Consider the following 27,510-nt stretch of genomic DNA (forward strand, 5'->3'; position numbering starts at 1 on the left):
AAGAACTAACACTATAAAATCTTAGAAGAAAACATATGTGTAAATCTTCAGGACCTTTGGTTAAGCAATGGTTTTTTACATATTACATCAAAAGCACAAAGAAAAAAAAGATTAAATTTGGACTTGATCAAAACTGAAAACCTTTGTTCTTCAAAGAACACTATCAAGAAAATGAAAATACAAACCACAACATAGGAGAAAATATTTTTCAATCATATATCTGATAAGGATTTACATCTAGAATATATAAAGAATGCTCAAAACTGAGTAATCAAAAGATAAATAATTCAACTTAAAAATAGGCAGGAATCTCAACTGACATTTCTCCAAATTTATTGTTCAATAAAACATTAAAAACTACTCAATAGCATCAGCTATCAGAGAAATGCAAATCAAAACCACCATACCACTTCACACAGACTAGCATGGCTATAATAAAAAAGATAGTAACTTTTGACAAGGATTTCAAGAAATTAGAAGCTTCTTACATTGCCAGTGGTCATGTAAAATGGTGTAACCACTGTGGAAAAGTGTTCAACAGTTCTTCAAAATGTCAAATATAGATTTACCAAATGACCCAGAAATTCCACTCCTAGGTACATGACCAAAAGAAATGAAACCATTTGCTGCTCACACAAAAACTTGTACACAGATGGGTCATAGTAGCTTTATTCTTAAGACCCAAAACATGAAAACAACCCAAATATCCATCAATTAATTAATGGATAAGTAAAATGTCAAGTGGAATATTATTGATTCATAAAAGGGAATGAACTGATACCTGCTACAACATGAATGACCACTGAAAACATTATACTGAGTGAAATAAGTTAGACTTAAAGACCACAGTATTCTATGATTCTATATATAGGTTATGTCCAGAAGAGGCAAATGTATGGAGCGCAGAAGTAGATAAGTGGTTGTATGGAGATAGGAAGGGTTAGGGAGGAATGAGGACTCAATTGCTAATGAATATGGGATTTCACTGGGGGGGTGCTGTCGAGAATGTTCTAAAAGTGTGGTAACAGAATTGAGTTTCAATTGACTTCTACATTTTTTTAGCCTTGTGTTATAATCACTCTTCATAAAAGTCCATATTTTATATGCTAATTTTATATTTTTGTAAGTGTTAAACTAAATTTGGCCTGAGGATGCCATCTCTACATAACCAACTGCAATTAAAGTAATTGAAAGCCTAACTTAGGGTGCTTTTGTAACCAGTAGCTGAGTCTCAGCCTATCACAGCAGCTGAGCTTCAGTCAAAGACAGGCAGCCAACTAACCAATCAAGCTGTTTCCGGAACCTCACCAAGGACTGGAATCAGGAAACAGAAGGTCATTAGGTCTGTCTCTCTGCCTCTTAACTCTGCTGCTCTCTGCTTTCCTCGCCTCACTCTGTGGAATGATTAATCCTGCCCTTCCCTGCACGTGGCAGACACAGCATAGGGACTTTGCCTGTCACATGTGCAACCAAGACTAACTTGTGTCAAATCCTAGAGAGTCTGGTTCAGCTCAGTGAGTTAACTGTCCAATCTGTTAGTACCAAGGGGAGGGGCTCCCTGCATAAACGAGGCTGCCACTCACATGTGTGAGAAGAGGTGAAAGGAAGCAATTAACAGGAAGAAAGAAAAAAAAAAGGGATAAAAGATAATTATCTCAACCTGGGAAGACAGCCCAAAAGGTGTCTGTTGTGTTGATATAATTAAGTGAACAAGATTTTCAAACTGGCGGCCTTCTCATTAGTGATGACTGATGCCATATCCACATTCGTCTGAGCCAAGAACCACGGGAGCAACATTTTCTCATTTTGTTTTCCTTAGTGTAAACTCTCACTCTCTCCTTTGAGTTAGTAACCACCTCTCTGGCGTGACACAGTTCTGTGCGCAAACTCTCTTGCCTTGTGGACTAAGGGGGTCACATGGCGGGAGATCCTCCGGGCTACCTGTCACCAAGCCTGTCCCAGAGCCTCTCTCATGGAGCCTGGCTACCTGCCTGTGAGAACTCACTCAGGCATGATTTTGAAAGCAAATCTTCCCCCACTAAGTGCCAGGCCTTACATTCCAGAATTCTCTTCCTGTTAACAAGTAAAGATTTCAGGAAGTGTTCCTTTCCTTTGGTTGCCTGCAAAAAGGAAAGCATCCTTCGCCAGGGAGGATGTTCCTCTTGAATATCCCACCACATCATGGGCTTCGGGCATGATTAAAACTGTGCCTTATAAACACTTGTCTAAATGTTTGCTCATCAATTTAGACACTATGTCCTTTCACATAATGATCTGGGACATGGGACAGAAAATACCCAAACACCAAATATCAATGCTCCGTTTATTACATTGAATATAGCGGGCATTCACTAAACACCGCATTGAAAAATTGAATGAATGAATCAACAGGCTACAGGACTCATGTTTATACATTCATTCAGTTAATGTGCCCGGGACGGGATGCTGTAGATGCAGATGTCAACAATGGGGATAGGTCCCTGCCCTCATGCGGTCCCACATTCTACTGTGCGAGACAGATAACAAATAGCAAGTCAACAAGCAAACAGATCAACAAATAAATAAGACAATCAAGAAATACAGTACAGTAATGTCAGCCAGTGATACGTGGTACAAAAGAAATAAGAAAATGGAAGGGAGAGACCAGGACAGGGACTGAGTGGAGGTGCAGGAAAGAGGGGATGCATGAGGATGATGTGGTTCTAGTATATTTTTGCTGAATCTTGTCACCCGCATTTCTCATATTTCTTATTGGGCTCCCTTAATGACTCTAATGGGTTTTGTTTCTCGGATAGATGGAAGGGCTCTTTTTTTCACTCTCATCTATCCCTCACATTGTTGCCAGTATCACATTTATTTTCAATAAACTTTCTAAAATTCTCATCAATAAAATAAAATCCTCCAATGATAATAGGGTAAAACTCAAACTCCTTGCGTTGGCTGAAACAACCATCCCAATCTGGCCCCTGCTCATCATTCCTCTCTCGCCTCCTAATTCATCTCTTACTACCTGTGCTCCTCCACCAGGGAACTATGCTTTTGCTGACTCCCACCAAGAGGACATTTCTTTTCATTGACTACCTGGTGAACTGCAATGTAATCATCAAGACCAAAGTTTTCCGCGAATCACCAGATAGAGTTTAGTAACTCCCTGTGCTGAGCTTACTTTTCTTCCACACCTGAATCTGAAAGAAGGTCCAGTTTACTTAGAACAGTGCCTGTTTCTCCAGATTTCCCCAACCCAATGGTTAAGTTTGAAAACACATTAGAATCTTTAACATCTAAAAATGAAAGCTTTGCAAAAAAATTAATTAATTTAAAAAAAAATAAAAATGAAAGCTTTGCAGAGGGGACCTCGTTCTACTGATTTACCAGGCAACCCCTGCTGCTGCTCTTCTTTGTCCTGAATTGCTGCTCACTGAATGGGCGTGTGAACCAAGCATGACCTCAACCTGACTTCTGTCAAGTTAGCCAGGGCCCTTCCCCAAGTGTTTTTGGACAAGAATGGTGGGAAAGATTTTTTTCCTCCCTCACTACAAGGATATACAGATGTGACTTGAAGCTGCTTATGATGATGATCCCTGCTTTGTGGACAAGCTGGTCTAAGAGAAGGAAATTGGTGCGTGAAAACAAGAAACAGAAGTATCCTGACATAGATCCATTTTCCAGTTCCTGCCATCCCCAAGACCCCAGCCTTCCCACAATCTGCTTAGGAGAACCACGAAGCCCCTCTGGAAAAGCCAGGACAGTTCAGCCTCACCACTCATAATCAGGGGTTCTGACAACACACCCTTTACCTCCGACTTCTGAGCTCAATGCTCAGCTCCCTCCCGTAAGACAGTGGACCGTGTAAGGCCTGCATGTCAACCCCACAAAACATCCATCCTACCAAGATGAAGTTTTCCTTTCAAAAGAACTCATTTTCATTTGCACATTGGTTTTCATGGGCACCTTTTCTACATTGTTTTGTTTCTATTTTCTCAGGTATCCCAGTTCCATCTTCAAAGTTAACTATTGGCTCTCCTGGGCATGTCAGCCCTGAGTTACTGAGATGTCTCCGTAAGGAATTCATGTTTGAGGCAAGCTGCAGGTGTAGCCTATGGATTTACCCTGAAAGAGCCTCTCTTGGCAATAGTACCATGTCTTCACTGCTACAATTCTCTGCCTCTGTTGCCTGTCAGGTCTTGGTCCTGGAACGTTTTTGGATTGGGGAAGGTCATCAATTTTTCAATGAATCCACATTTGTGTTTTAATGAACATGTGTCGCCTCTTACAGTTTCAACCTGAAGGGATGTCTTTATTAGCAGTGAAAGATGTCCTTTCCTAAATGTGGCCCGTCTATGTTGCTGTGTGAATTCACTTCATCTTCAGTAAATGAATGGCACGTGATTGCTGCTCCAAGACAATGATTTCAGTCTGTTCATGTTATGCCATAGACATTTCTAGAGGACCAGGTTTTCCTTCTAGGACTCTGATCAACCACAGTATCCTTCATCAAGGCAGTCAAAGCTACACATTATATTAATAGCTTTATGTGTACAATTGATGCTTAGCCTTAATTCCTGTGACCCTCCCACACCCTACACACCACAAACACTCCCCCTCCCAATTCAAAATCCTTAGGATTCAATAAGTCCTAAATTCTACAGGTCCCATTCACTGTGGCAGCACACAGTCAATAAATACAGATTCCAGAGTGAGGTGAAGATCCATATATCCTGTTTCCTACCTGCATGATCTCAGACCCCTAACCTCTCTGAACCTCAGTTTCTTCATCTCTGCAATGGAGAAAATATTCCTGATACCTGAAGGGATTACTGGAGCCTCTACTTGAAATAGTCAGTGCAAAGGGCCCTGGAGCGGGGTGACAGGCTCCTGGCAGGCATTGAACAAATTTGAGCTCTCCATCCCAGTCTGTTATGAAGTTGCTGAAAGGAGAGAACAATCTGTAGGACTTTAAAAGCTCTCTCCAAGTCATTTCTCTAAAAAAAAAAAAAAAATCAGAAAAGCACTCACAAATTTAATAAATATTTTTGAATACATACAATGAGACTCTAGTGCTGAATACAGGAGAAACAAGGGAAGGATAGATACAGCGCCTGCTTGATCATGCTGGTTTATTGTTGCAAAACTCACCAGTAGGTTCGAAGAGGAATTCTCTTTGGAGTTCTAAAATAAGCTAGGAATTACAAATATCTCCGTGAGGTAGGCAAGCCGAGCACCTCCACACCCATCTGAGAGATGAGTAAACTGAAGCCAGACCAGCTAAGTGCTTGGCTAAGTTGCATAGCATGAAAGTGGCAAAGCAGAAATTCAATGTGATACCCACCAAAATTCCCAAATTCTAGCTGCCTTTCCAGTAGAAATTTACAAACTGATCCTAAAGTTCATATGGAAATTTAAGGAACCCCAAACAATCATGAAAAATAACAAAGTTTAAGGAATCACATGTCCAGTTACAAAACTTACTACAAAGCTACAGTAATCACGATAATGTAGTACTGCCATAAGGAGAAGCAGATGGATCAAAATGGGATAAAGTTGAGAGCACATAAATAAACCCTCACGTTTATGGCCAGTTGGTTTCTGACAAGGATGCCAAGGCAATTCAATGGGGAAAGAACAGTCTTTTGAACAAATGGTGCTAGGGCAACTGGATAGCCACATGCTAAACAGATTAATTTAAACCCTTACCTCACACCATATACAAAATTAACTCAAAATGTATCATAGATCTAAATGTAAGACCTAGAACTATAAAACTTTTAGAAAAATATCTATGAGAGAATTTGTGTGAACATGGGCTAGGCAGTTTCTTAGATGTAACAGCAAAACCATAATCCATTAAAAATTGATAAACTGGATATCATTAAAATGAAAAACTTCTGCTCTTCATAAGACCCTACTAGGGCATGAAAAGACAAACTACTACAGTCTGGAATAAAATAATTCCAGATCACATATCTGATACAGGACTTGTGTCCATAATGTAAGAAGAACACTCAAAATTGGATAATAAAGTTTTTTTAAAAAAAAAAAACCAATGTAAAAGATTTGAACAGACACTTTGCCAAAAATCTGTGAATGGCAAATAGCACATTAAAAGATGCTCAATATCATTGAGCATTAGGGAAATGCTAATTAAAACAAAAAAAGGGCATACCTCTACAAACTTAACAGAAAGACTAACAGTGAGAAGACTAACCCTACCAAGTGTTGGCCAAGATGTGGAGGTAATGGAACTCTCAGATCCCAACGGTGGGAATGTAAAATGATGCAACCACTTTAGAAAACAGTTTGGCAGTTTCTTAAAAAGTTAAACATATACTTACCATATGTTACAACTTTTCTATTCCTCCAGACAGAGGCTTGCATGAATGTTCACAGTAGCATTTAGTTGTGACAGCCAAAAATTAGAAACAACCCAAATGTCCATCAACAGATTAATAAGCCGTGGTATATGCATACCATAGAATACTACTCAGGGATAAAAAACAATGAACTATGGATGCACACGTCATGGGTGAATCTCTAATTATGCTGGGTGGAAGAAGCCTAACCAAGTGAGAGAGAGAGAGAGAGAGAGAGCAAGCACACATGAGCACACATTGTTTATGGTGCCATTCATATAAGACTCTAGAAAATGAAAACTCATCTTCAAAGAGCAGATGATTAGTTGCGTGGGGATGGGTGGAGTGGACAAAAGCGAAGGGATTATAAAGGGGCACAATGAAAGTTAAGAGGTTAAGGATATATCCACTATCTTTATTTTAGTTATGATTTCACACCAAACCATCAAACCATCAAAACTCATCAAATGGTACAATTTAAATATGTGCAGTTCACTATATGTCAATTACACCTCTATAAAGCTATTAGGAAGAAAACCGCTACAGGGTGATAGCAGCCTCTACACACTGCCTTTGTACCTAGATCCATTCACACCTGTGTCCAGATCTTATAGTAACAGGATCCAGTTAACTTCTAAAGTTTGTTTAACTCATTTGAGTTTCTTTAGGAAACCCAAGGAACTTGCATATGAAGCTGATAGATTCTGCCCACCATCAAAGCTGCATGGTAGGAGTTTAAATTGTTAACCAAGTACCAGAACATCAATGAGGATCCCCTTCCCTCCTACTGAACACAAAGTAAGTAGGTCTCCCAGAGACACAAGGCACTAGAGACTGTATTTGACCAGGCCTGATATCCCAGACACTCTCACAGGCCCAATTCTCCAGTAACACCTGACCTTGGACCTCGGCAGGTGAAGAAGAGCAGGGAAAGGCTTCCAGGAGAAGAAGGGAGGAGGCACGTGGCGATGTTTACCTGACAAGTGAAGCTGGGATGTGTGCAGGTTTGTGCTGTCTCATTCCAAGATTCCCTTGAATTATGCAGAACAATTCCAGCATGTTAGTTCTTAATTAGAGATGCCAAAGACAGAAATGAACAAATGATCTAATTAATATCGGAATCATAATGAGGCTGACAGGAACAAAAGGTTGAGAATGCAGCAATATCTATCCCTGGCCAACAGAAAATATATGACACGTCTCCAATTAGAACGGAACAATAAAAGTCCAAATTACCAGCATAAAGAAGGACAAAATTAGGCAATAACATCCAAACTGCATGACGGCTTATTCTTAGCCGCCTGGCTCCTGGTGATGGCGAAGGGGAGGAAATCTAAGCACAGAAATAGAATGACAGTGGTTTTTATAGGAATTTTTATCAAGCATTTCTAAAGGAGAAAGAAAAAGCCTTAGATTTTTTTTTCTTTTTTGCATTTTTCTATATATTCTCCCAAGTAAAATTAGGATTGGTCTGAGGCAGTTGGATTTGGGTTTCTATTACTTGCAAAAACAACAGAAACAATACCCACTAATGCAGGAATTAAACTTGGTCCTGCCAGAACCCACCACCTTCTGTGTTCGGCCAGTCCCCGCTACCTACCGGAATAGTGACGCATCTTGCTCAATAGAACCAGCTCAAGTGCGCCCCTCTAAGGACCACAGCCAGAACACATCCACTTTCCAGCCTACTTCTCTGTAAGTCCAACCTCTTAAGGAAATTTCGACAATACAGTCGTTTGTAGGTGCTGTGCGTTAACCCAGGAAATGTAGCTGTTCTCTTGAAGATGCTCATGTTTTCTATCTGGCTTTAGCTAGTGACCAGCTCCCCACACATTTCTCAGCAAGCAGCAGAGAACTTGATATTTTTTCTGACATCGCCGCCTTACTTGATGCCTGACAGACCAAGTTCGGAAACAAGATCTTTCCCTGGGACGGGGAAGGCTTTGAAATGTTAATGCCTTTTTATTAGGCCTTTAACATCTCATTATGGCAAGTCCAGCTGACACCAGAAGGCTGGAAACTTAATTATTGCAGCCATAAGTTGGAAGGTACCATCTTCAAGATCCACGGGAGTTTTTATTTATTTTCCTGCAAGCGTGAAAGGGTTCATCCCCTGCTGATGATGCACGACTGGCTTCCGTGGCTCTGAAAACCACATTTCATTGATAAACAATACAAATGCATAAAAACATGAAGCCGTCTTTTTGTCAAAAAGCTAGACATTCAAAGATTAAATCATAATTACAATACGGAAATTGTATTTTCTTTGTACCTCCAAAGACCTTCAGAGAGATTTAGCAGAGAAAAGAAGGCACACTGTGCTAGGCAGCCTAAAGACACCACCTCCAAAAGATGCCCATGCCCTAATCCCCAGAACCCAAGTGGGTTGAATCGTGGGCCCAAAAAGGTATGTTCAAGTTCTAACCCCCAGCACCTGTGAATGTCATCTTATTTAGAAAAAGGGTCTTTGCGGCCGGGCGCGGTGGCTCACGCCTGTAATCCTAGCACTCTGGGAGGCCGAGGCGGGTGGATTGCTCAAGGTCAGGAGTTCGAGACCAGCCTGAGCGAGACCCCGTCTCTACTAAAAATAGAAAGACATTATATGGACACCTAAAAATCTATATATAGAAAAAATTAGCCGGGCATAGTGGCGCATGCCTGTAGTCCCAGCTACTCGGGAGGCTGAGGCAGTAGGATTGCTTAAGCCCAGGAGTTTGAGGTTGCTGTGAGCTAAGCTGACGCCACGGCACTCACTCTAGCCTGGGCAACAAAGTGAGACTCTGTCTCAACAAAAAAAAAAAAAAAGAAAGAAAAAGGGTCTTTGCAATTGTAATTTAAGGATCTCAAGAAGAGATCATCTGAATTAGGGTGGCTCCTAAATCCAATGACAAGTACCCTTGTAAGAAAAGAAGGCCAGCGGAGACACAGGGGTATGACCATGCAACAACGGAGGCAGAGAATAAATCTGCCACGAGCCAAGGAGCACCTGGAGCCACCAGCAGCTGGAAGAGGCCAGGAAGGCTCCTTCCCTAGATCCTCTGGGGTAGCAGCGCCCAGGTGAGACCTTTATTTCATACTTCTGGCCTCCAGAACTGTGAAGGAGTAAATTTCTATTGCTTTAAGGTATCAGGTTTGTGTTAACTTATCACAGCAATTCTAGGAAACTAACCCATGTGGCAAAGGGACGTCGCAGATGCAGTGAAGTCAAGGATCGTGAGCTGGGTTACCCAGGGGGCCCAGTGTAATCACAAGGGTCTTTTTAAGAGGGAGGCAGGGGGGTCAGAGTCACAAGGAGATGAGACTGAACCCATGGAGGGGGACAGGGAGAGAGTGGTTGAGATTCGAAGATGCTACGCTGCTGGCTTTGAAAACAGGAGAAGGGTCCACAGCCAAGAAATGCACGTGAGCTCTATAAGCTGGAAAAGGGAGAGAAACAGATTCTCCCCTAAAGCCCCCAGAAAGAACACAGCCCTATTGACCTATTTAGACTTCCGACCTCTGGAACCATAAGATCAATGTGTATTACTTCAAGCCAGTAAGTTCACGGTGATTCGTTATAGCAGCCACGAGAGACTGCTCATGCCTTCCAGGTGATGTGGTTGAAAACAGACATCTTTGGAAAATTCAGGAAAAGCTCATTATCAATTGATTTCCTGATGGGAAAGCCATAGGAATGATATTTTGCTACATAAGAGCACCGGTGCCCCACCCTCCCCTGCCCCACCCCCAAATACAATGCCCTACACAACCTTAGAGAATGCCAATTCTACATGCACAGCGGTTGATATCGTAGATTCCAGAGCCAGCCTCTCTGGGTGGGAACTCTGACCATGGCACCCGCTAGAGTTTGAGTGAGTTACTTCGCCCTCCTATGAGCCATTTCCTCACACACAGACTACAAACAGTATAATAGCACAGCCCACCTTGTGAAGATTAAATGGGTCAGTACTTGTAATGTTCTTATTATAATAGTACCTGGCACTTAATAAATGTTCAATAAATGCTACCTGTTAATACTCATTAACTGTAGTAAGCTCCTAAGGACAGAATTCATACACATTCCACCCTTGTAGCTCTCAAAGCTCTTTATACACTGCCCTTCATGAGTAGATGAGTAACAAGTATTTGTGGAATAAAACATCCCCATGAGAACATAAGATTTGGATCATGAGATCAGGCCCAATTCTGTGCCAAGTCCCTTGGACTACAGAGGACCTTCCACCTTTCCTTGAAGATTTTCAGCAACAGAAAATTCACCGGAGATGCTCCAATAGATAAACCACCACTCCTGCATAGCATCTTAGGATCGTGTTCCATCTCTGGGAAGCTCTAGCATTCATTCATTCATATGGTCAACAAACATTAACTGGGTTCCAGATACTGTGCTTAGGACTGGGAACGGAATAGCTAGTAAAACAGTCACAGATACCGTGGACCTTACAATCAAGTAGAGGTTAAAATTTATAGATATGAAAATGCATATGGATATAAATAAGCAGGTGTATACAGAGATACAATATTCATTGATATATTACACATCACATTACTATGTGTCTTCCTTTAGATATACATTCTTATTTAATCATCCCCAAAACTCCACACTGAGATTTTTATCACACACAGATTTAACAAACAACAATTCCATGACAAATACTCAGAATAACTTCAGATTGCCATCTGACAAGATGTCACCCCGCAGACAAAAAAGAGAATAAGGGAAAATGAGAGGGAAATTCATCTTCAAATCCCAACTCTAACTTATCTACACTTCTCTCAGCATTCCCTTGAATACTAAACCTTGCCCTTCGCTGCTCCAGAAAACTTGCTCACCACTAAATGCAAGGAAAACATTTTTTTTAAAAAAAATCTTTTGAACTTATAAGAACCCAGGTGTTCTCTAAAGGATTTTCAAGGATTATTTTGATTATTACTAATTCTGCCTTCTACAATGACTTTAGAACAAATCTCTAGAGAAGGTGCTTTTCCATTGTACCCTTATCGACAACACCCCCCTGCCCATTTTACAGGTAAGGAAACTGGGCCCAGAGATGTTAGTAATTTGCCCCAGGTCAGACAGTGAGGAAGGTGGAGTCAGGATCTGAACCAACATCATCTATCCGAAAGCTCACACAAAGGACTCTGAACCTCTGTGGTCTTTTTCTTTGTATTGCACTTAAAGGAGTCCCTTTTAACTTCCGCTCTTAGGATATAAAAAGCACAAGCCTACTCCATCTTCCACACGATGGCTCTTGAAAGACTTACAAAGATCTGTCATATCTTCCTCTTCACCTCACCGCTGGGCCTTTTCTTCTCATCACCGGGCTTAACACCCACACTTCCTTCAATCACTTCTCCTGTGATTTGATTTCAAGAGCCCTCAGCCCCCTGGACACTTTTTGGCAGAACACAATCCAATTTTCCATTGTTCCCCTCATGACCTAGGAAGATACAGGATTCTCCATCAGAGTGACAGAGTGAAGTCTATCTTTCGTTGCTTTTTTATTTTTTTTAAGAAAACAGAATGCAAGAAATATCTCACTTTCCTCTGAAATCTGCTATCAGAAAACAGCAGCACAAGTGTGACAAGAAATGGCAAATGTCTTTTGGCCTCTGTGCGAGAGACAAGAGGGATGGCAGAGACGGTGGCCAAGGGGCAATCTCTACGCAACTGCAGGTGAGGTTCGCAGGAAGTAACGTGGGCCCAGGGCCACCCAATCTTGTGGTATTTTTTCCCAAGATGTAAGAAGCTGGAAATCCAGATTTCTATTTGAATTTGCCAATTTGTACATGAGGGCAACAAATTATTATTTTTTTAATTTCAAAATATTAAGGGGTACAAATGTTTTTGGTTACATGATCACTTTTGTAATGCTCAGTCTCGGTTATAGGTGTACCCATCACCCAAATAGTGTTCATTATACCCATCAGGTAGGTGTTTGCCCCTCCCCTCTTCCCCCCCCCGCCCCCTACTTGATTTCCACTGAGTTTTACTTCCCTCTGTGCACATGTGTGCTCATCCGTTAGTTCCAATTTAACAGTGAATACAAGTGGTGTTTGTTTTTCCATTCTTGAGATAAGGAGAATGGTCTCCAGTCTCATCCAAATTGTTGCAAAAGGCATTAACTCATCCTTTTTTGTGGCTGAGTAGTACTTCATGGTGTGTATATATCACATTTTATTAATCCACTCATGAATTGTTGGGCACTTGGGTTGATTCCACATCTTTGCAATTGTGAATTGTGCTGCAATAAACATTCGAGTACAGGTGTCTTTTTAATGAAAAGACTTCTTTTCCTTAAGATCCATAGATCTTAGCAACCTCAGCATATGATTTTTCTTTTCTTTCCTTATTAAGTTGAGAAATTCCACCTTTTCACTTAAAGGAAGCCCTTTATGGCTTCTCTTTGGCATATCTGAGTTGGCAGCATCTCTACTCTTGCACTTTGGGGCCATTAATAAGTCAAATAAGGGCGACTCGAACACAAACACTGCAATACGCAACAGTCAGTCTGATAACCAAGATGGCCACTAAGTGACCAATGGTCAGGGAGCGTCTACAGCATGGATACTCTGGACAAAGGGAGAAATCACGTCCCAGGCCAGACGGAACAGGACAGCTCGAGATTTTATCATCCTATTCAGGACGGCATGCAATTTAAAGCATGAATTGTTTATTTCTGGAATTTTCCATTTAATCTTTTCAGACCATGTTTGACTGGGAGTAACTGAAACTATAGAAAGTGAAACAGTGGATAAGGGGGGACTCCTGTAGCTGTCAAACTTGAAAATTTACATTGATCCCTTCTAATCTCACCAGATTAGGCCAAACTCCGGCTTTTCAAAATCATTTTATGTCCTCAGGTTCTGTCCCCCAAAAGTCATACAAGTTCAAAGAAGCTAATTTGTTTGTAGATTACCACAATTGACATCTTCCTCAATTCATGCATTTTTCCCTTGTCTAAATCACAGTTCCAATGCACAGAATTTCCAATGTACAAAGATCTTCCACGAATCCTGCAAAATTCTCCCTGGAATCACTCAGTATTTTGTATACCGAGAAGGATGACTGAGTGACAGCTCCGCAGACTAAGGAGGGCTCTCCAGAGGGTACAAAGGAATGTGCCACACAGTTGAGGATGCCCCCAGGGCAGCGCTGAGGGCAGCTCCATTCATCCTGGAGCTGCAACACCATTTGTCACAAACATTGACGCTGAAGCCGTAACAACTACATCACAGCCATTTAATTAAACCCCTCAATTCACACAAGCCCCAAGATTTGCAACAGTCCTGGAATCCCCTGAAAACGTCTTAATGCAGTCCTGAGCCTGGTGATGTGCAGACTCTACTTTGCTCCCCTGAAGATCGGGCAATAATTTCCTGGACGTCCTGTCTTCATGGGGATACATAAGTAACAGTTAGGCAAAAAACTATCATCTTCCAAAACACTGTATCCATCGGGGTGGGCAGAGGATACTTGTAGCACTTCTGCGAAGTGGAAGCAACCAGGCAGAAGGTACCAGTGGATCCACGACCTTGGACTTGCCTCTCTAGGGTAGAGCTCTCCAGGGCAGGAGAGTGAGGAGTCCACCCTGTGGGGCGCCACCCCAGGCTCTCAGGAGAAAACAAAAGGCTTAGGAAACCGCAGAGTGAGTCGCTGGCTCGAGCCCATGATGGCATAAGCATACAGACAGCATCTCTACATGCCCTCATCCATGTCTCCTTTCTGGAATGACGTGGGAACAGTATAAAATTATCCATTGTCAAAAGCAACCAAGGGAAGTGCATCATCAATATTTCTCTCTGTGTAGATGACCTTGTATGACTCGACTCAGATCTTTCTAAACTCTGAACACTGAAGGCCTTTGGTTTGTTTAATCAAACCTTCCCACAGAATACAAGAACTATCAGGAACCCCAGGGCAGGGCTGTGTGTAGGCTCTAAGCTAATTCCTCTTCCATCTCAAGAGAAAATTAACATTACAAGCCCAGGAAACAAGCTATGCCAAACTTGTTTCCTGGCATTAATTTCTTTTTTAATTAGACCTCACAAATACATCATTCTTTCTTTATCAAACGGTCTCTGGCTTAAGACACAGCCTGCTGTCATCCACCGCAAAAAGAAATCAACCCCTCCCCGACCTTTTCTGCCAAGGAAAACCCCTCAAGGCTTTCCTCTGTACCACAAAGTTCTCAAGACTGAGACCAGGTTTTCTTTAACCTCTAAACAGGGGCTGGTAGAATGTGAGGAAGGACAAAACTCAGCATTATTGTATTTTTCTAAAATATCTAGATAGATTAGACTTGGGGGCTCTTTTAGCAACTTAAAGGAGGAAGGATTCATCACCTTCAGAGGTTTAAGTCCTTTCTCCCTGAGGTCTCTGGTGCAAAAGCAAACAGCAACCAACGTGTGAAGAAAAAGTAGGCAGAAACACTCAATTTGGTGGTTCAAACAGACCCCTGCGAAGAGCATGAAAAAAATTATAGGCTGGTTCCTGGCAGACTTTAGAGTCAGAAATATAGCTAATTAGAATGAAGAACATGGCAGAAATGTTCCATGATCACATCTCCTAAACCGTGAGCTGTATCCACTGGTTATATTCAAATTCAGTTGGTGGCACACGGGTAAACTTTTTTTATAGTCATACTTTAATGTATATTAACAAAAAATTTGGTACATCCAGATCATGGGTTTTCTTGTCTTTTAATGAGACTAAATTAGTTTTAGTTTTTAGGTGTGAAAAAGTGAGGCATTTACTAGTACCATACCCTAACCAACTGAGCTAACCAGCTGCTCCAAAGCAGCAGGGCATTTAAAGAAAATATATTCAGTAAATAATATTATTAGGCACAGAGATTTGGCAAGAAATGGAGAAGGTAGTATGTGGATTGCTAAAGTTAGGAAAGTATTGTCTGATGAGGAAAGAGAAAGGGAAGGAAAGGGGAGAGGGAAACTGAATTATTTCCACTGGAGATTAAGGGTCAGGGGTTCCCCTTTCCAGGGAGGAGGAAGCAGCATCTCCTGCCGCAGCCACCTGCTTCCAGGTGAGCCTCTGCTGCCAGTCGTCGACTCCCTGGTGAGGTCAGTGTGGCCTCCAGTTCTTTGGAGCATGCGATGCTCAGTAGAACAAGACCCTGGCGACAAAGGACAGGGTAACAAAGAGGCCTGAACACTCAGGAGATCCATAGGCAAAGCCCACTCTACCTTAACGACATCTTCATCAGCGGACTTGCATTCCACAGCCTCCGACACATCGACCACGGAACCATCCTCCTGAACCGCCACCACCTTGACGGGGACAGAAACGGGCTTTCCGGTGAGGATGGCGGTGTTCAGAACCTCAGTGTCCTGCACAGGAGAGAAGAGGCTCGGGTCAGCAAACTGACATCAGGTGAGCAGTGAACAGAGAGGTTATCGACCAAGCTACCTAGTGCCTTGATTCGCGTGCAGCAGCTTAAACAGTTGTCTGAACGGACGAGGTCATGCAGCCCAAACAACACGGAAGATCCCACACAGCTGGACAGCACTCCATCCCAGACCGACGCAATCAAGCCTGACAGCTGGCCCCTCTGCTCAGCCCCCAGGGGCAGGGTCCTCCTCCAGCCCCCCTCCCTCTCTCCCACCCCCACATGCCTCCTACAGGCAGTTTCACACGGACCACGAGTCCCTTTCAATATTTTCTAAATCTTGGCTTAAGGTTCATTTGGAAAGTGACTGCCTATTTTTCTGGGCTTATTAACACAGTGAATGTAGACTTCATTTTGGTTTCAAATTAGGAAAGACAACAGCGCAAAGAACAGAAGAGAATTAGTCAAACATTATAAACCTCTGCACACCTGCACTGACCACCAATACTCTCACTTTCCAGTACTCCCAGAGTTCCCTCCAAACCCACATGTTTTTTAGCGCTGACACATGTTAGTTTCTCTCTTCCTCCGATGATCCCCTCAGGGCTCTAGGGGTGCTACCATGTATGGGCTCATAATTTATCTCAACCTGCCAAATTCTTGCCATCCTCACGACCAACTCCCCCACTCAAGCCACCATCTCTCACTGGGACAACTACAACGCCCTCCCGACTGGTTTCACAACAGTCGAAAATCATGTTTTTTGTTTCAATATAATTCAGATTATTTTTCCCCTAGATTAAAACTCTTTTAAAGTGTCCTACTCTTCCTAAGATAAAATCCAAACTCACTGACAGGGAGTGACCAAACCTTTGCCCACTTTCTCTCTCTCTCTATCTCCTTCTCTAACCCCTTTTCTCTGTCCCTCACTACAGTTGAGCCTGTTTACAGACCATCAACAGCATCTGCCCTGAGTTACTCCCCCTGCGCCTGGGTTTCCTGATCTGGAAAATGCAGATAATAAAAGCACCTGCTGTGTGGTGATCTTATGAAAAATTAATCCGTCTATGTGCAGACCTTAGAACAGAACTGGTCTCACTCTCTGTCCCAAACCTGATTGGGAAGACATGATAGCGTAAGAGATGGAGTCAGTTTTTAACAGTAATAACAGTAATAATAGCTAAACCCTAGCCATTATGGGACAGGCGGTGTTCTAAGTACTTTATATGTAATTAATTACTCATTCAGTTTTCTCAACAACCCTCCTAATATATTTACTAGTATTATTCCCATTTTACAGATGACTTGTTTTTCATTGATATTAAGTCTCCCAATAATAGCTACTTGTCAACAGAAAACATCAACTTTATAATGAATATTTGAAAACAATAACAACCCAATCTAAGAAACGTGAAAAATTAAGTTTCTTTGTTTTGTTTTCTCCTCTGGATGGAATCTTAAAGAGATAAATCCAAAGTAAATGTAACTATAATCGATGTCCCTGAGTTTCCAGTCTCACCAGGGAGATTGATTATATGTATATTTGCATATATATTAACGCATACAGTGAGGACAGGAATCATGGTGGAAGTTGAGATGAGAACTCGCCAAGGTGGGCAACGGAGTGGAAGTGGGAATAATCACAATGTGTACAAAGAACAGAGATTGTGTCGTAGGCAAAGAACGAATTGCTAAATTCAACTCAATCATGCAATTGAGAAAAGCCAATACGAGATTTTCTGCATGTCACGGGCAGACATTCATTGTGTCTACTGAGTATCCATCCCTCCCTCCTCTTTTCAGTGACAATCTTTCATTTTTTTTCCTTTCAGTATCACCCCACACCTGCTGTCAGTGAATGTGGCTTGGGTAGCACTGACCCCGGGTCACCCAATCACTACACACAAAAGCACATGCCCCAAATCTAGGTATTCCAGCTCTTTGTCCACAAAACTGATTCAAGTGAAGCCCAAACAAAGAAAATCAGAGACAAGAGTAGGAGAAAGACATATTCCTGGAAAAGATTTCTAGGTTCCTGAATCTAGTCACACCTGAAGTCTGCTATGCTTGGAAATTTAGAAATTAGCACAAACCGAGAGGAACAAAAAGTGAGAGTTCTTCACTAGCAGACACACCCTAAAAGAAATACTGAAAGGAGTTTGTCAGGCTCAAATAAAAGGACACCAGACAGTAACTCAACTACAAATGAATAAATAAAGAGCACTAGTGCATGGAACTGCACAGATAAACGAAAGACGATACAAACGTCGTTTTGTTTGTGACACTGCTTTTCTTCTATCTCATTTAAAGAACTGCATAAAGGATTAATTGTGAATCTGTGTGGATAGACACATATTTTGTATAAAAATGCAATTTTTATGACAAAAATAGAGTTAAAAAAGGATGTTTCATAAAAGATTCAATCCACAAGGAAGTATAATGATTATAAAAATAATGACGCACCTAGCAACAGAGCCCCGAAACGGATACACGAAATGAAAACAGAATTGAAGGGAGAAACAGAAAATTCAACAAGACTTGGAGCTTTCAATATTCCACTCCCAGTAATTGATGGGCAACTAAGCAGAGGACCAACAACTTTAACAACACTGTAAAGAAACAAGGCCTGACAAGCGTCTATAAAACTCAGTACCCAGCAACAGCAGAATTGCCTTAGCTATAAAGTAGGAATTTTTTCAAAGGATTGAGAAGGACTGTGTTCAAGAAATAAATAAAGCCTGTCCACCAGATCTCTTTCTGAGCAATTGTTTGATTGTTTCACTGCGCATTTGAATGTAGGTGTGGCCACGTGACTTGACTTTGCCAGTGAAATGTGAGTGGAATGCTGTGCCCACTCTGGATCCAAAGCTCTAAGAACACACCGCCCCACGCTCTCCCTGTCTCTGCCATGGTGATGGAGCCTGCTCTGTTGACCAGGGTCCCAGAGGGAGGTCAACGCAGAGCAAAGCCCCAGCTGTTCTGTGTTGGACAGGTGGTGTGAGCAACAATAAACCTCCGCTGTTTTAAGCTATTAAAATCTAAGAGTTGCAAGTGAGTTTCTGGCACATTATTTTGACTGTGTACTCTCGGACTGAAGATAAAAATAACTGTAAACACATATTGAATTCTAGTTAGGTTTGTTTTCCACAGCAGTATGGGTTAGCAATCCCGAAAATTGCATTAGTATTCTAGGATGGAGCAAACAATATGTGGTGGATAATGAGAGCCAGGATTCTCACTGCTAGAAAAGTGAGTTCAAAAATGGAAAAGAGAAAGAGAGTGAACTCCGTAAATCATAAACGGGAAGTGCCTGCATGAGCCCCCGGGGGTGGAGGCGGATGTGTGCTTACATATGTATAAGGTGGGTGGGTGTATATGTGTATATGTATGTGCAGTTGTTCCCTGGTTCTGTGCACTGAGAGGGCTTAAAAACAATGACACTCCTTTAGCAATCAGCACACCTAGTACCCAGACTTTAACTCTAAAAACCTCTCTCCAATAAAGCAGCTCCTCGGGGAAAGATGGCTGATGTAAGTGCCAAAGCAAATCAAGTACAAGATCATGAGCCCAAAATATCTTGTGGAGGCAGAAGGTAACAAAGTGCTCAAACAAACATCCAAAGGACACAGGAGACAGAGTGAGGGGGGCACCCACTGCCGGTCTGGGACAATGTTAACATCACAGTAAATAGTCACAGTTGTCAGTTATAAACTGTAGAATAGGCTTCTGAGTCCATACTGCTATAAACATGGGAGAAAGGAAGATTTATCCTGAGAGTACAATTCCAACTATTAATAATAAATGTAAACAGGGGTGATGATAGTAACACACCATTTGGGGGGGTGGTGAAGGTGTCTGGGAAATACATTTATTCTAACTCATAGATATGACCAAAAGAACAAACAAGGGTGCATCAGTGAATAGATACATGAAGACTCAGGATGTAGTACGTGCCTAACAAACATAATTAATGACAACTAATTTTTCTTAAACATTTAGATAAGTTTCAGGCACTGTGCCAAGTGATTTACACACATTATTTGTTAACAATAATGCATATTCATAATAATACACAGCACAATATGTATTCACATCTGATAACAAACAAAGTACTCAAGAACAATGCCTGTTTCATTGTAAGTACTTGATAAATATTAGCTGGTTTTATTAATTTCTTATTTAATCCTCAAACATTCCTGTCAAAGGATTACCATTTTTATCCCCACTTCACAAATGAGGGAATCGAAGCGGAAAGCGTCCAGTCATTTGGCCGGAATCACATCGCTGCTAAGCAACAGAGGCAGGAGGGGAGCGAAGGGTCTTTGACACCAGAGCCCCCACCCTGGCTGCTAGGCTGGTTCTCTCAGTTCCTCACCTGTAAAATGGACCTAGCAGGCCCACTGCTTTGCCTAACTGAAAAGAAATCTTTTAGGAAAAAAGATAGATTGATACAGACTTTAATTTTAAAAACCTTTAAAAAGATGTTTTATAAATGTGAAACTTAATTTTTAGCAGAAGCAGCCAAGTAGCTGCAAAAGCCCAAGTCACGGCCATGTGAGGCTTCTGCCCCAGCCTGTGAGGTTCGGGACCACAACCCTGAGGCCTGGCAGCCTACATCCTCCGGTCCCTGGCAAAGAAATGTCAGCCTCTCCGTAGGAATCTCATTCTGACCACATCTGGCTCTGACACACCTTGACTTCTGATTTTTACAGCTGCAAGGCAGATGCGAACTTCACTCAGAGACAAGCAGAGATGTTGGCTCCAATTTAAGTAACGAGTTTCAATCCCTGCGTTGTGTATTATATAACTCTGAAATCGTCCCAGCTCCCCCCACACTCGGGGGCTATTTTTAGACTCTGATAATTTATTATCCATAAGGCAGTAAGTAATTTCAAAATTCAGCTCTTTATGAGTCCCTGAATAATACAAAGAAAGTTATTTCAAAAAGGATGGCGCTCAGAGAGTGCCAGTAAAACACAGCTCTGTTAAAGGGCTGTCCTGATGTCTCCCAGGTGGTAACATGAGTAAGAGGCAGAGGCTGTTTGGAAGGAGGGTCTATGAACCGTTGCCCGTGCCCAGGTGAGTTCAATAACCAGTAGCTCAGAGAGATGAGGCGGTCGGTGCTACTTAACCGGCACGATTAGGGCTCACTGGCAGGGATGATGGTTGTCTAGCGGGCCTTACAAGCAAGGTTATCTCCACTGCTGGAACAGCTGAATACAAGCGGGCGAGCCTACAGCTCTCGGTACACATGGAGCTCCTGTAGGAAGCGGGGACTCAACCAAGTAAAGCCACGAGACTGCAAACTCCATGCGGGCAGCGACCATGCTGCTGCTTTTCCATTTCCTCCCACCCTGCCTGGGGCACAGTAGGATCCCACACAGGGGTGATGCAGGTGAAGCCATTCAGTAGTGACGTAAGGTGCATCCACTGGAAACCTCCCCATCCTCTCCCCATGGTAATGGCAACACGGCAACAAGTCAATGTTTAATACGAAATGAACTTCCGGCCCAGCCACCATTGATTGGGCCAGATATGAGCCATGACCCCCACTGAACTAGTGAGCCCTTTCCTTAAATAATTCAGAATGGGAATTTTGAGATTCCCGCCTCTGTCTTCCCTTGACAACCCTGCACCTAAGCACTAGGCGGGTAGGGTAGGCCACTGGCAAGGGCACTGAACTGAGAGTCGAGAGACCTGGCTACGGCCACCAACTTCCCCAGTGACCCGAACCAGCAATAATCTCTTCTGTAAAGTAGGGTGATAATATTCCCACCTATTAGCTTCCTGGGGATAGGATGATGTTTTGGTAAAACAATCACGATATTGCTGAGTGACGGGGGTGGGGAATGCCAGCCTGGGAACCCCCAGTAGGTCACGGATCATAACACAAAGGCCAAGCAGGTGATGGACATGAGCAGAGTGGCCCCCAGAGGCAAGTGCTACTATTACACCCATTTTACAAAAGAGGAAACTGAGGCCTAACCACCAGCACTCCCTCAACTATAACTGTAACCTGTTCAGAGTGTCTCTTTGTTGTCTGGGGAAAAAAAAAAAAAATCTTCTCATCCGGCTTAAGCCAAATTAAAATTTAACACAAATTCTGGTTGCCATAGGATCAGCAAGCAAATGACACCTGTTCAAACGAAATCTAAACCTAAGTTGACGGCACTACTAAGAGAAATGCTCCCAGGGAAAATCTCAGCGCTACTGAAACCCAAGCCCACACCAGTAACTCGATTTAAATGTGAATAAACCTTCCTGTATAGTTACTGTGAGCTGGCTGGTGCCTTGGTGACTGCAGTGAGTGGTGACAGCCTTGGCTGGGGCCCACACGTCCCCAGTCCTTTGGTCGGCCGAGGATGGTAAGGGGGAAAAAAGAGGTTCCCACCAGGGAAGAAAGCTTACCCCTAAGAGTTCATTGAAAAACAATGGTGTTGCAAAGGCAATATATGTAACCACAATGTTTGCTCCCCCAGAATAGTCTGAAATTTAAAACAAGAAAATAAATAAAAAGTAAAAATAGAAAATAAAAATAAGAAAAGCATGGGCTTCAGATAAACAAAAATACCAAGGAAAACCCGCACGTCCCCGCGGGCCCCTTAAGCATGTGCTGCAGACCTGTTGGGCCTGACTGCGAGCACTTTTGCCGTCCTGCAGCGCCGTTGGCTCCTTTCACTACTGAAATCTCTGCCCAGGGGAAAATCATATTGTTAACACGACAAGGGTCGCTTGGTGGACATACTGTGCATGCTTAACATGTGCAGTCAGAAAAGACTCCACGTCACCTTTGCTAAAAATAAATGTGAGGCACCACAGCAGGCAGGCAGCGTGGGTTTCACTCCTCAGAAAAGTCCTCCGCTGCCCAGGCACAAACGCCCTGTGTCAGTAACCTCTAATCAACTCACCTAACTCACAAAGCTGGACGTGTCCGAGCCATTCTTCCAGCGGTCCCCAGCCTTTTTAGCACCAGGGACCCTTTTCATGAAAGACAATTTTTCCATGGCCCAAGGGAGTAGGGGGTGATGGTTTGGGGATGATTCAGGCACATTCCATTTATGGTGCACTTTATTTCTATTATTATTACATTGTAACATATATGAAATAATTACACAACTCACCGTAGGTTGGGGACCCCTGCTTTGGTCTCTCAGAACCATCTCAGTTGGGAAGGCAGTTTTTCTGAACTGTCCTGGGATTTTCCCAGAACGGATGGATGGATGGATGGATGGATGGATTAGGGGGTGGGGGGCGTGCACATAGAGCAAGGGACCTGGGGGTGGGGGGCGGGGAGTAAGGGATGCAGTGACAGAAAGCAGATGAGTGGCTGTTGGGACTGGTAGTGGGCAAAGGATAGGCTCCCAAGAGCCAAGAAGGAACTCTGGGGGATGGTGGAAATGTCCACACCTCGACTGTGTTGTTGGTGGTGACGTCACTACTACGCAAGGCTTCGTTTACTTTCTCAAGGTGCAGTACCGGTAAGTGTTACGAGTTACTTGGGGGCAGATAAAACTCACTTTCCTTAACCAGCCATGGGTGTCAAACTTTTCCCTCAATGCTCCTTCTGCCTAGAAGAGCCAATGACGTGGTACAACAGCTCAGGGCTGGGCTCAGGGGGGCCAGACCCCTGCTCCAAATCCTGCCCTGCCACTTGGGAGAGTCATTTAAACTCACTATGACTCAGTTTCCTTATCTGTCAAATGTGATCAGGAACTATACCTATGCCTCAAAAAGTAGTCGTGAGTGTTAATTAAGGTAATGCACTTGGGACACGGCCTAGCCCCAGAGTAGGTGCTCAAAAAAGGCTTTTCTTCATGGAAAACCCCGACTCATCCTTCAAGGCTCAAATATGCCCTCATAATGCTCTATAAACACCTTCTCTTAGCATATTGTATCATAGTTCGCATAGCTGTTTCTCGGATGTGTTTGTGCAGTTTTGTTTTTTTTATTTTATTTTTTTAAATTTCAGAATATTATGTGGGTACAAACATTTTGGTTGCATATATTGCCTTCGCATCACCCAAGCCAGAGCTACAAGCACGCCCATCCCACAGACAGTGCACTCCACACCCATTAGTTATGAATTCACCCATCCCCTCCACCGCCTCCCACCTGCCCAGCACCCAGTGAATACGGCTTCCATGTGTGCACCTAAGCGTTGATCAGTTAGTTCCGATTTTGTTTGAATGCCCAGCGTCTAGCACAAGCCTAGAAGTATAAAGAATGACGGAAGAAATTAAAAATACCAACATATTAGAGAAACTCACAGAGTCTACGCAGAAAGTATCGAATGCAGGTGAATTGTGGGGAGGGAAAGGCAGGATGTCCCACCCCTGAAAAGGCAGGATCCAAACGGTGCCCAAAGCCCTTCAACCCTGGGCCTGTCAAAGTCCCCTCAAAAACTAAAACTCACCTCAGAAGACCTCATCTAATGAAGAAACTTTAATGAAAAATCTGTCTGTAAAGAAAAGAAGGCTGCGCATCCTTACAAGAAAATCTGACAGAAAACCACCTTTTTTCCCCTACTCAACGCATTTTAGGATTTCTAACTCAAGAAGGCAGCAAGAGGCAGAAGTCTATGAAAATTACATCTGATTCTGTTTTTTCACACTGAACCTGCCAAGAGCAAACGTGTGATGTCAGTATTGAAGCCATTCCTCCAATCTGTTGGATAAATTAACCAAAGTCTTTCCCTTAATATGCATAAGTATTAAGATTAATATATACAACAGGCAGTTTGCTACCTTACTGTAACTCTGAGTAACTCTGCTGTGTCTCCCTAGCGTTGGTAAGCAGTGATTTAGGACTCAAATCACTGGAACTGCTGGCTGCGAATCTTTTACCTCGAATCCGACTGAATCCTTTCTCTGCCTGAGTTTGCAAGCACGTGAGCGGGCCTGTGTTAGTGTCCCGTCCCAGGGCTGCCATCACAAATGACCACAGGCCGGGCGCGGTGGCTCACGCCTGTAATCCTAGCACTCTGGGAGGCCGAGGTGGGCGGATCGTTTGAGCTCAGGAGTTCGAGACCAGCCTGAGCAAGAGCGAGACCCCATCTCTACTAAAAATAGAAAGAAATTATTTGGACAGCTAAAAATATATATAGAAAAAAAAAAAAATTAGCCGGGCATGGTGGTGCATGCCTGTAGTCCCAGCTACTCGGGAGGCTGAGACAGGAGGATCGCTTAAGCCCAGGAGTTTGAGGTTGCTGTGAGCTAGGCTGACGCCACGGCACTCACTCTAGCCTGGGCAACAGAGTGAGACTCTGTCTCAAAAAAAAAAAAAAAAAAAAAAAAAAAAAACAAATGACCACAAACCTGGTGGCTAGAGACAAGAGACTTATTCTCTCACAGTTCTGGAGGCCAGAAGTCCGGAATCAGGGTATCAAAAGGGCCACGTGCCCTCGAAAGGCTTGAGGGAAGGAACTTTCCTTTCCTCTTCCAGCTTCTGGTGGCAAAACTTTTTAAAGGACACAGAACAGTCACAGTTTTTCCCATTGGTTACCACTATTGGACAGTTTCAGCTTGCACATGTTTATGGCCCCACACTATCATGCAAATTTAGAGCTACCTGTAATTAAAACGAAGAAATATTATTAAATTACACTTGATACTGTTGTCTGTCCAAGGCTTTGGCAAAGGACTTGCCATTCTCTATTAAAAAGGGAGATTAGCAAACGTCAAAAAGTTGTTAAAAACTCCTCCGCCGTGGGAAACCCTCAGCCCTCATGGCTTTCATCCTGCAGACTCCACTTCACCTGAACTGTGCGACCTCACCTGGTGCCACAGTCCTCATCAACCTTCAGAGCCGCCCTGGGGTATGAGCCCTGCAGCCCTGCTCAGACCCCTCTACAGGCTCTCACGACACCCACATTGGCCGGTAGAGCACTTGCCACGGTTGTGGTCACATAATCAGGAGTGTGCTTGGTTGCTTCACTCGGCCTTCCCTGTCACATGTAGGAAAGAGGCTCCTTGTCCCTTCTGCTCCCCTGGCATCCCACAGGCCGAGCCCTGGAACTGGCAACTAATGGGACACTCATTCAACATTTGTTAAATGTTGCTGAAGGAATTACTGCTTGGGGCTACAGCAGGAAATAGCACATTCCCCAAAGGGTATTCAGTGCAAAAAGGCTATGCGTAGTCTATAAAGAATCTATGCAAATTAGAAAATGGTGCTTCTTCCATTCCTTGTAAATTTGTCATAATATATCAACTTGGGTAGAACAAGGTGCTTTCTTGCCATCTGCTATACAACTGTACTACTAAATGCCCAAATCTACAATGTCTAGGATGTAAATGACATTACCTTAGACATGCCCCTGGGCAGTGCACTACCTGCACAACCTTACTTGGCAGTCTTGAGTGTATTCAGACATGCTTAGGCTGGAAGACCACTTGGTGAAAGCAGAACCTGACCTGCTGCAGCCAGCCTGGATCACCCTGTGCCCCTCTCCTGACCTCTTGTGCAGGGACATGCCCATCACTCCCCATGCAATTGGAGTGGCTTCAACTACTAATGTATTTCAGATTCCAAGATCACAAAAATGGATTTCAAATAATGTGAAATTAAGCAATGAAGCTACTGATATGGAAGTTAATCCACATCACGAAGTTAAACTATTGCCTGAAAAACAGATACACGGCATACCTTGAATGCAAATAAAACAGTGACATTCTGGGACAAGTGAGCTGAGAAAAGAGAGGGAGCCCCCTCTGGTGGGGTGAGGGCAGGGGCAGGGCCCAGGAGTATGATGGGGTGGCTTTTACATCAGTGACTTTTGTTTTTCCTTCAAAGGGATTGCATCATACGATGACTCTCTGGGGAACTGCAAACACTGCTTTGTCCAGATGACAGCTCCAAATCATGCTGCCGCTGGGAAGCGGCTGGACGGTAGAGCAAGGCTAAGGCAGCCCCACCTCTGCCCTCCCCAAACCTCAGTCCACAGGTCACCCTCTCTCCGTCTCTGCTGGGAAAACAAAAATATTCAGTTGTTCACAGTGGCCAGTGAGCCTTCAGGGACCAAGTAGCCTGTGTCAACCCTGGGAAAGAACACAAGCTGGAATCTTTTCCTCATTTGCAATTCTGCGGGAAGCACAAGCTATTCAACATTTTCATCAGGAGCTTAGAGTCAGCTACAAATACAGGGCCATGATCTAATAACATAATCATTATTTTTTCCTCATTTTCATCTGTGAAGAAAATTATACAGGTTATTTTATCAGATGGTGGTTTAAATGAGCTTGAGGACTCACAGGTAATGCACAGCGGAAGGAGCTATTACTGAGAGGAATTCAGGGAAATTGAGAGATGATTTCTTCTTCGTGGGGAGGAGGCTAGGGCAGGAGAAACAGAAAGAAATCATTTGCTCCCTTGTGGCCATGAGGCAATGAGAAGAGACTGTCCTCAGCCTCGCACGGAAGAGACGGCATGTATTTCTGCTTCTGTCCTTCTGTCCCACCCATGACCATGAAAATAATGAGCCCAGGTTCGACCCTTGGCCCCAGAAGAAGTATGGGTCACCTGCACCCCAGAGCCCCCAGCTGACCAGCCATAGCATAAGAGAGAATAAATCACTGTTGTCCTGAGCCACTGAATTCTAGGGTACTTTAGTATGCAAAAGTAGCAAACCAAGACAACTGCAAAACGGAAAAAAAAAAAAAAAAGCCAAAAGGTTAAAAGATAAAATATGGCCATGATCTTGTTGAAAAGCAATGAAAAGCAAGATAGATGCAGAGAAAAGAAACAGAAATAGGTTGTCAAAACTTGTCTCTAGGCAGTAGAAGGAAAGATTATTTTTATTTTCCACTTCCTTTTGAATG

At 43.1% G+C, this 27,510-nt stretch overlaps 1 protein-coding gene across 1 annotated transcript in view; it reads right to left on the reverse strand.

Annotated features, from left to right (window-relative positions):
* Window positions 1-27,510, reverse strand: part of TMEM132B (transmembrane protein 132B) — a 153,537-nt gene that overhangs the window by 16,023 nt on the left and 110,004 nt on the right. Inside the window, exon 5 of the mRNA XM_069497498.1 lies at window positions 15,552-15,695. Coding sequence (XP_069353599.1) covers window positions 15,552-15,695 — 144 coding nt within the window. The remainder of the gene's footprint in view (window positions 1-15,551; window positions 15,696-27,510) is intronic.

The sequence above is a fragment of the Eulemur rufifrons genome, chromosome 21, assembly GCF_041146395.1.
Source record: "Eulemur rufifrons isolate Redbay chromosome 21, OSU_ERuf_1, whole genome shotgun sequence".
NCBI lineage: Eukaryota > Metazoa > Chordata > Mammalia > Primates > Lemuridae > Eulemur > Eulemur rufifrons.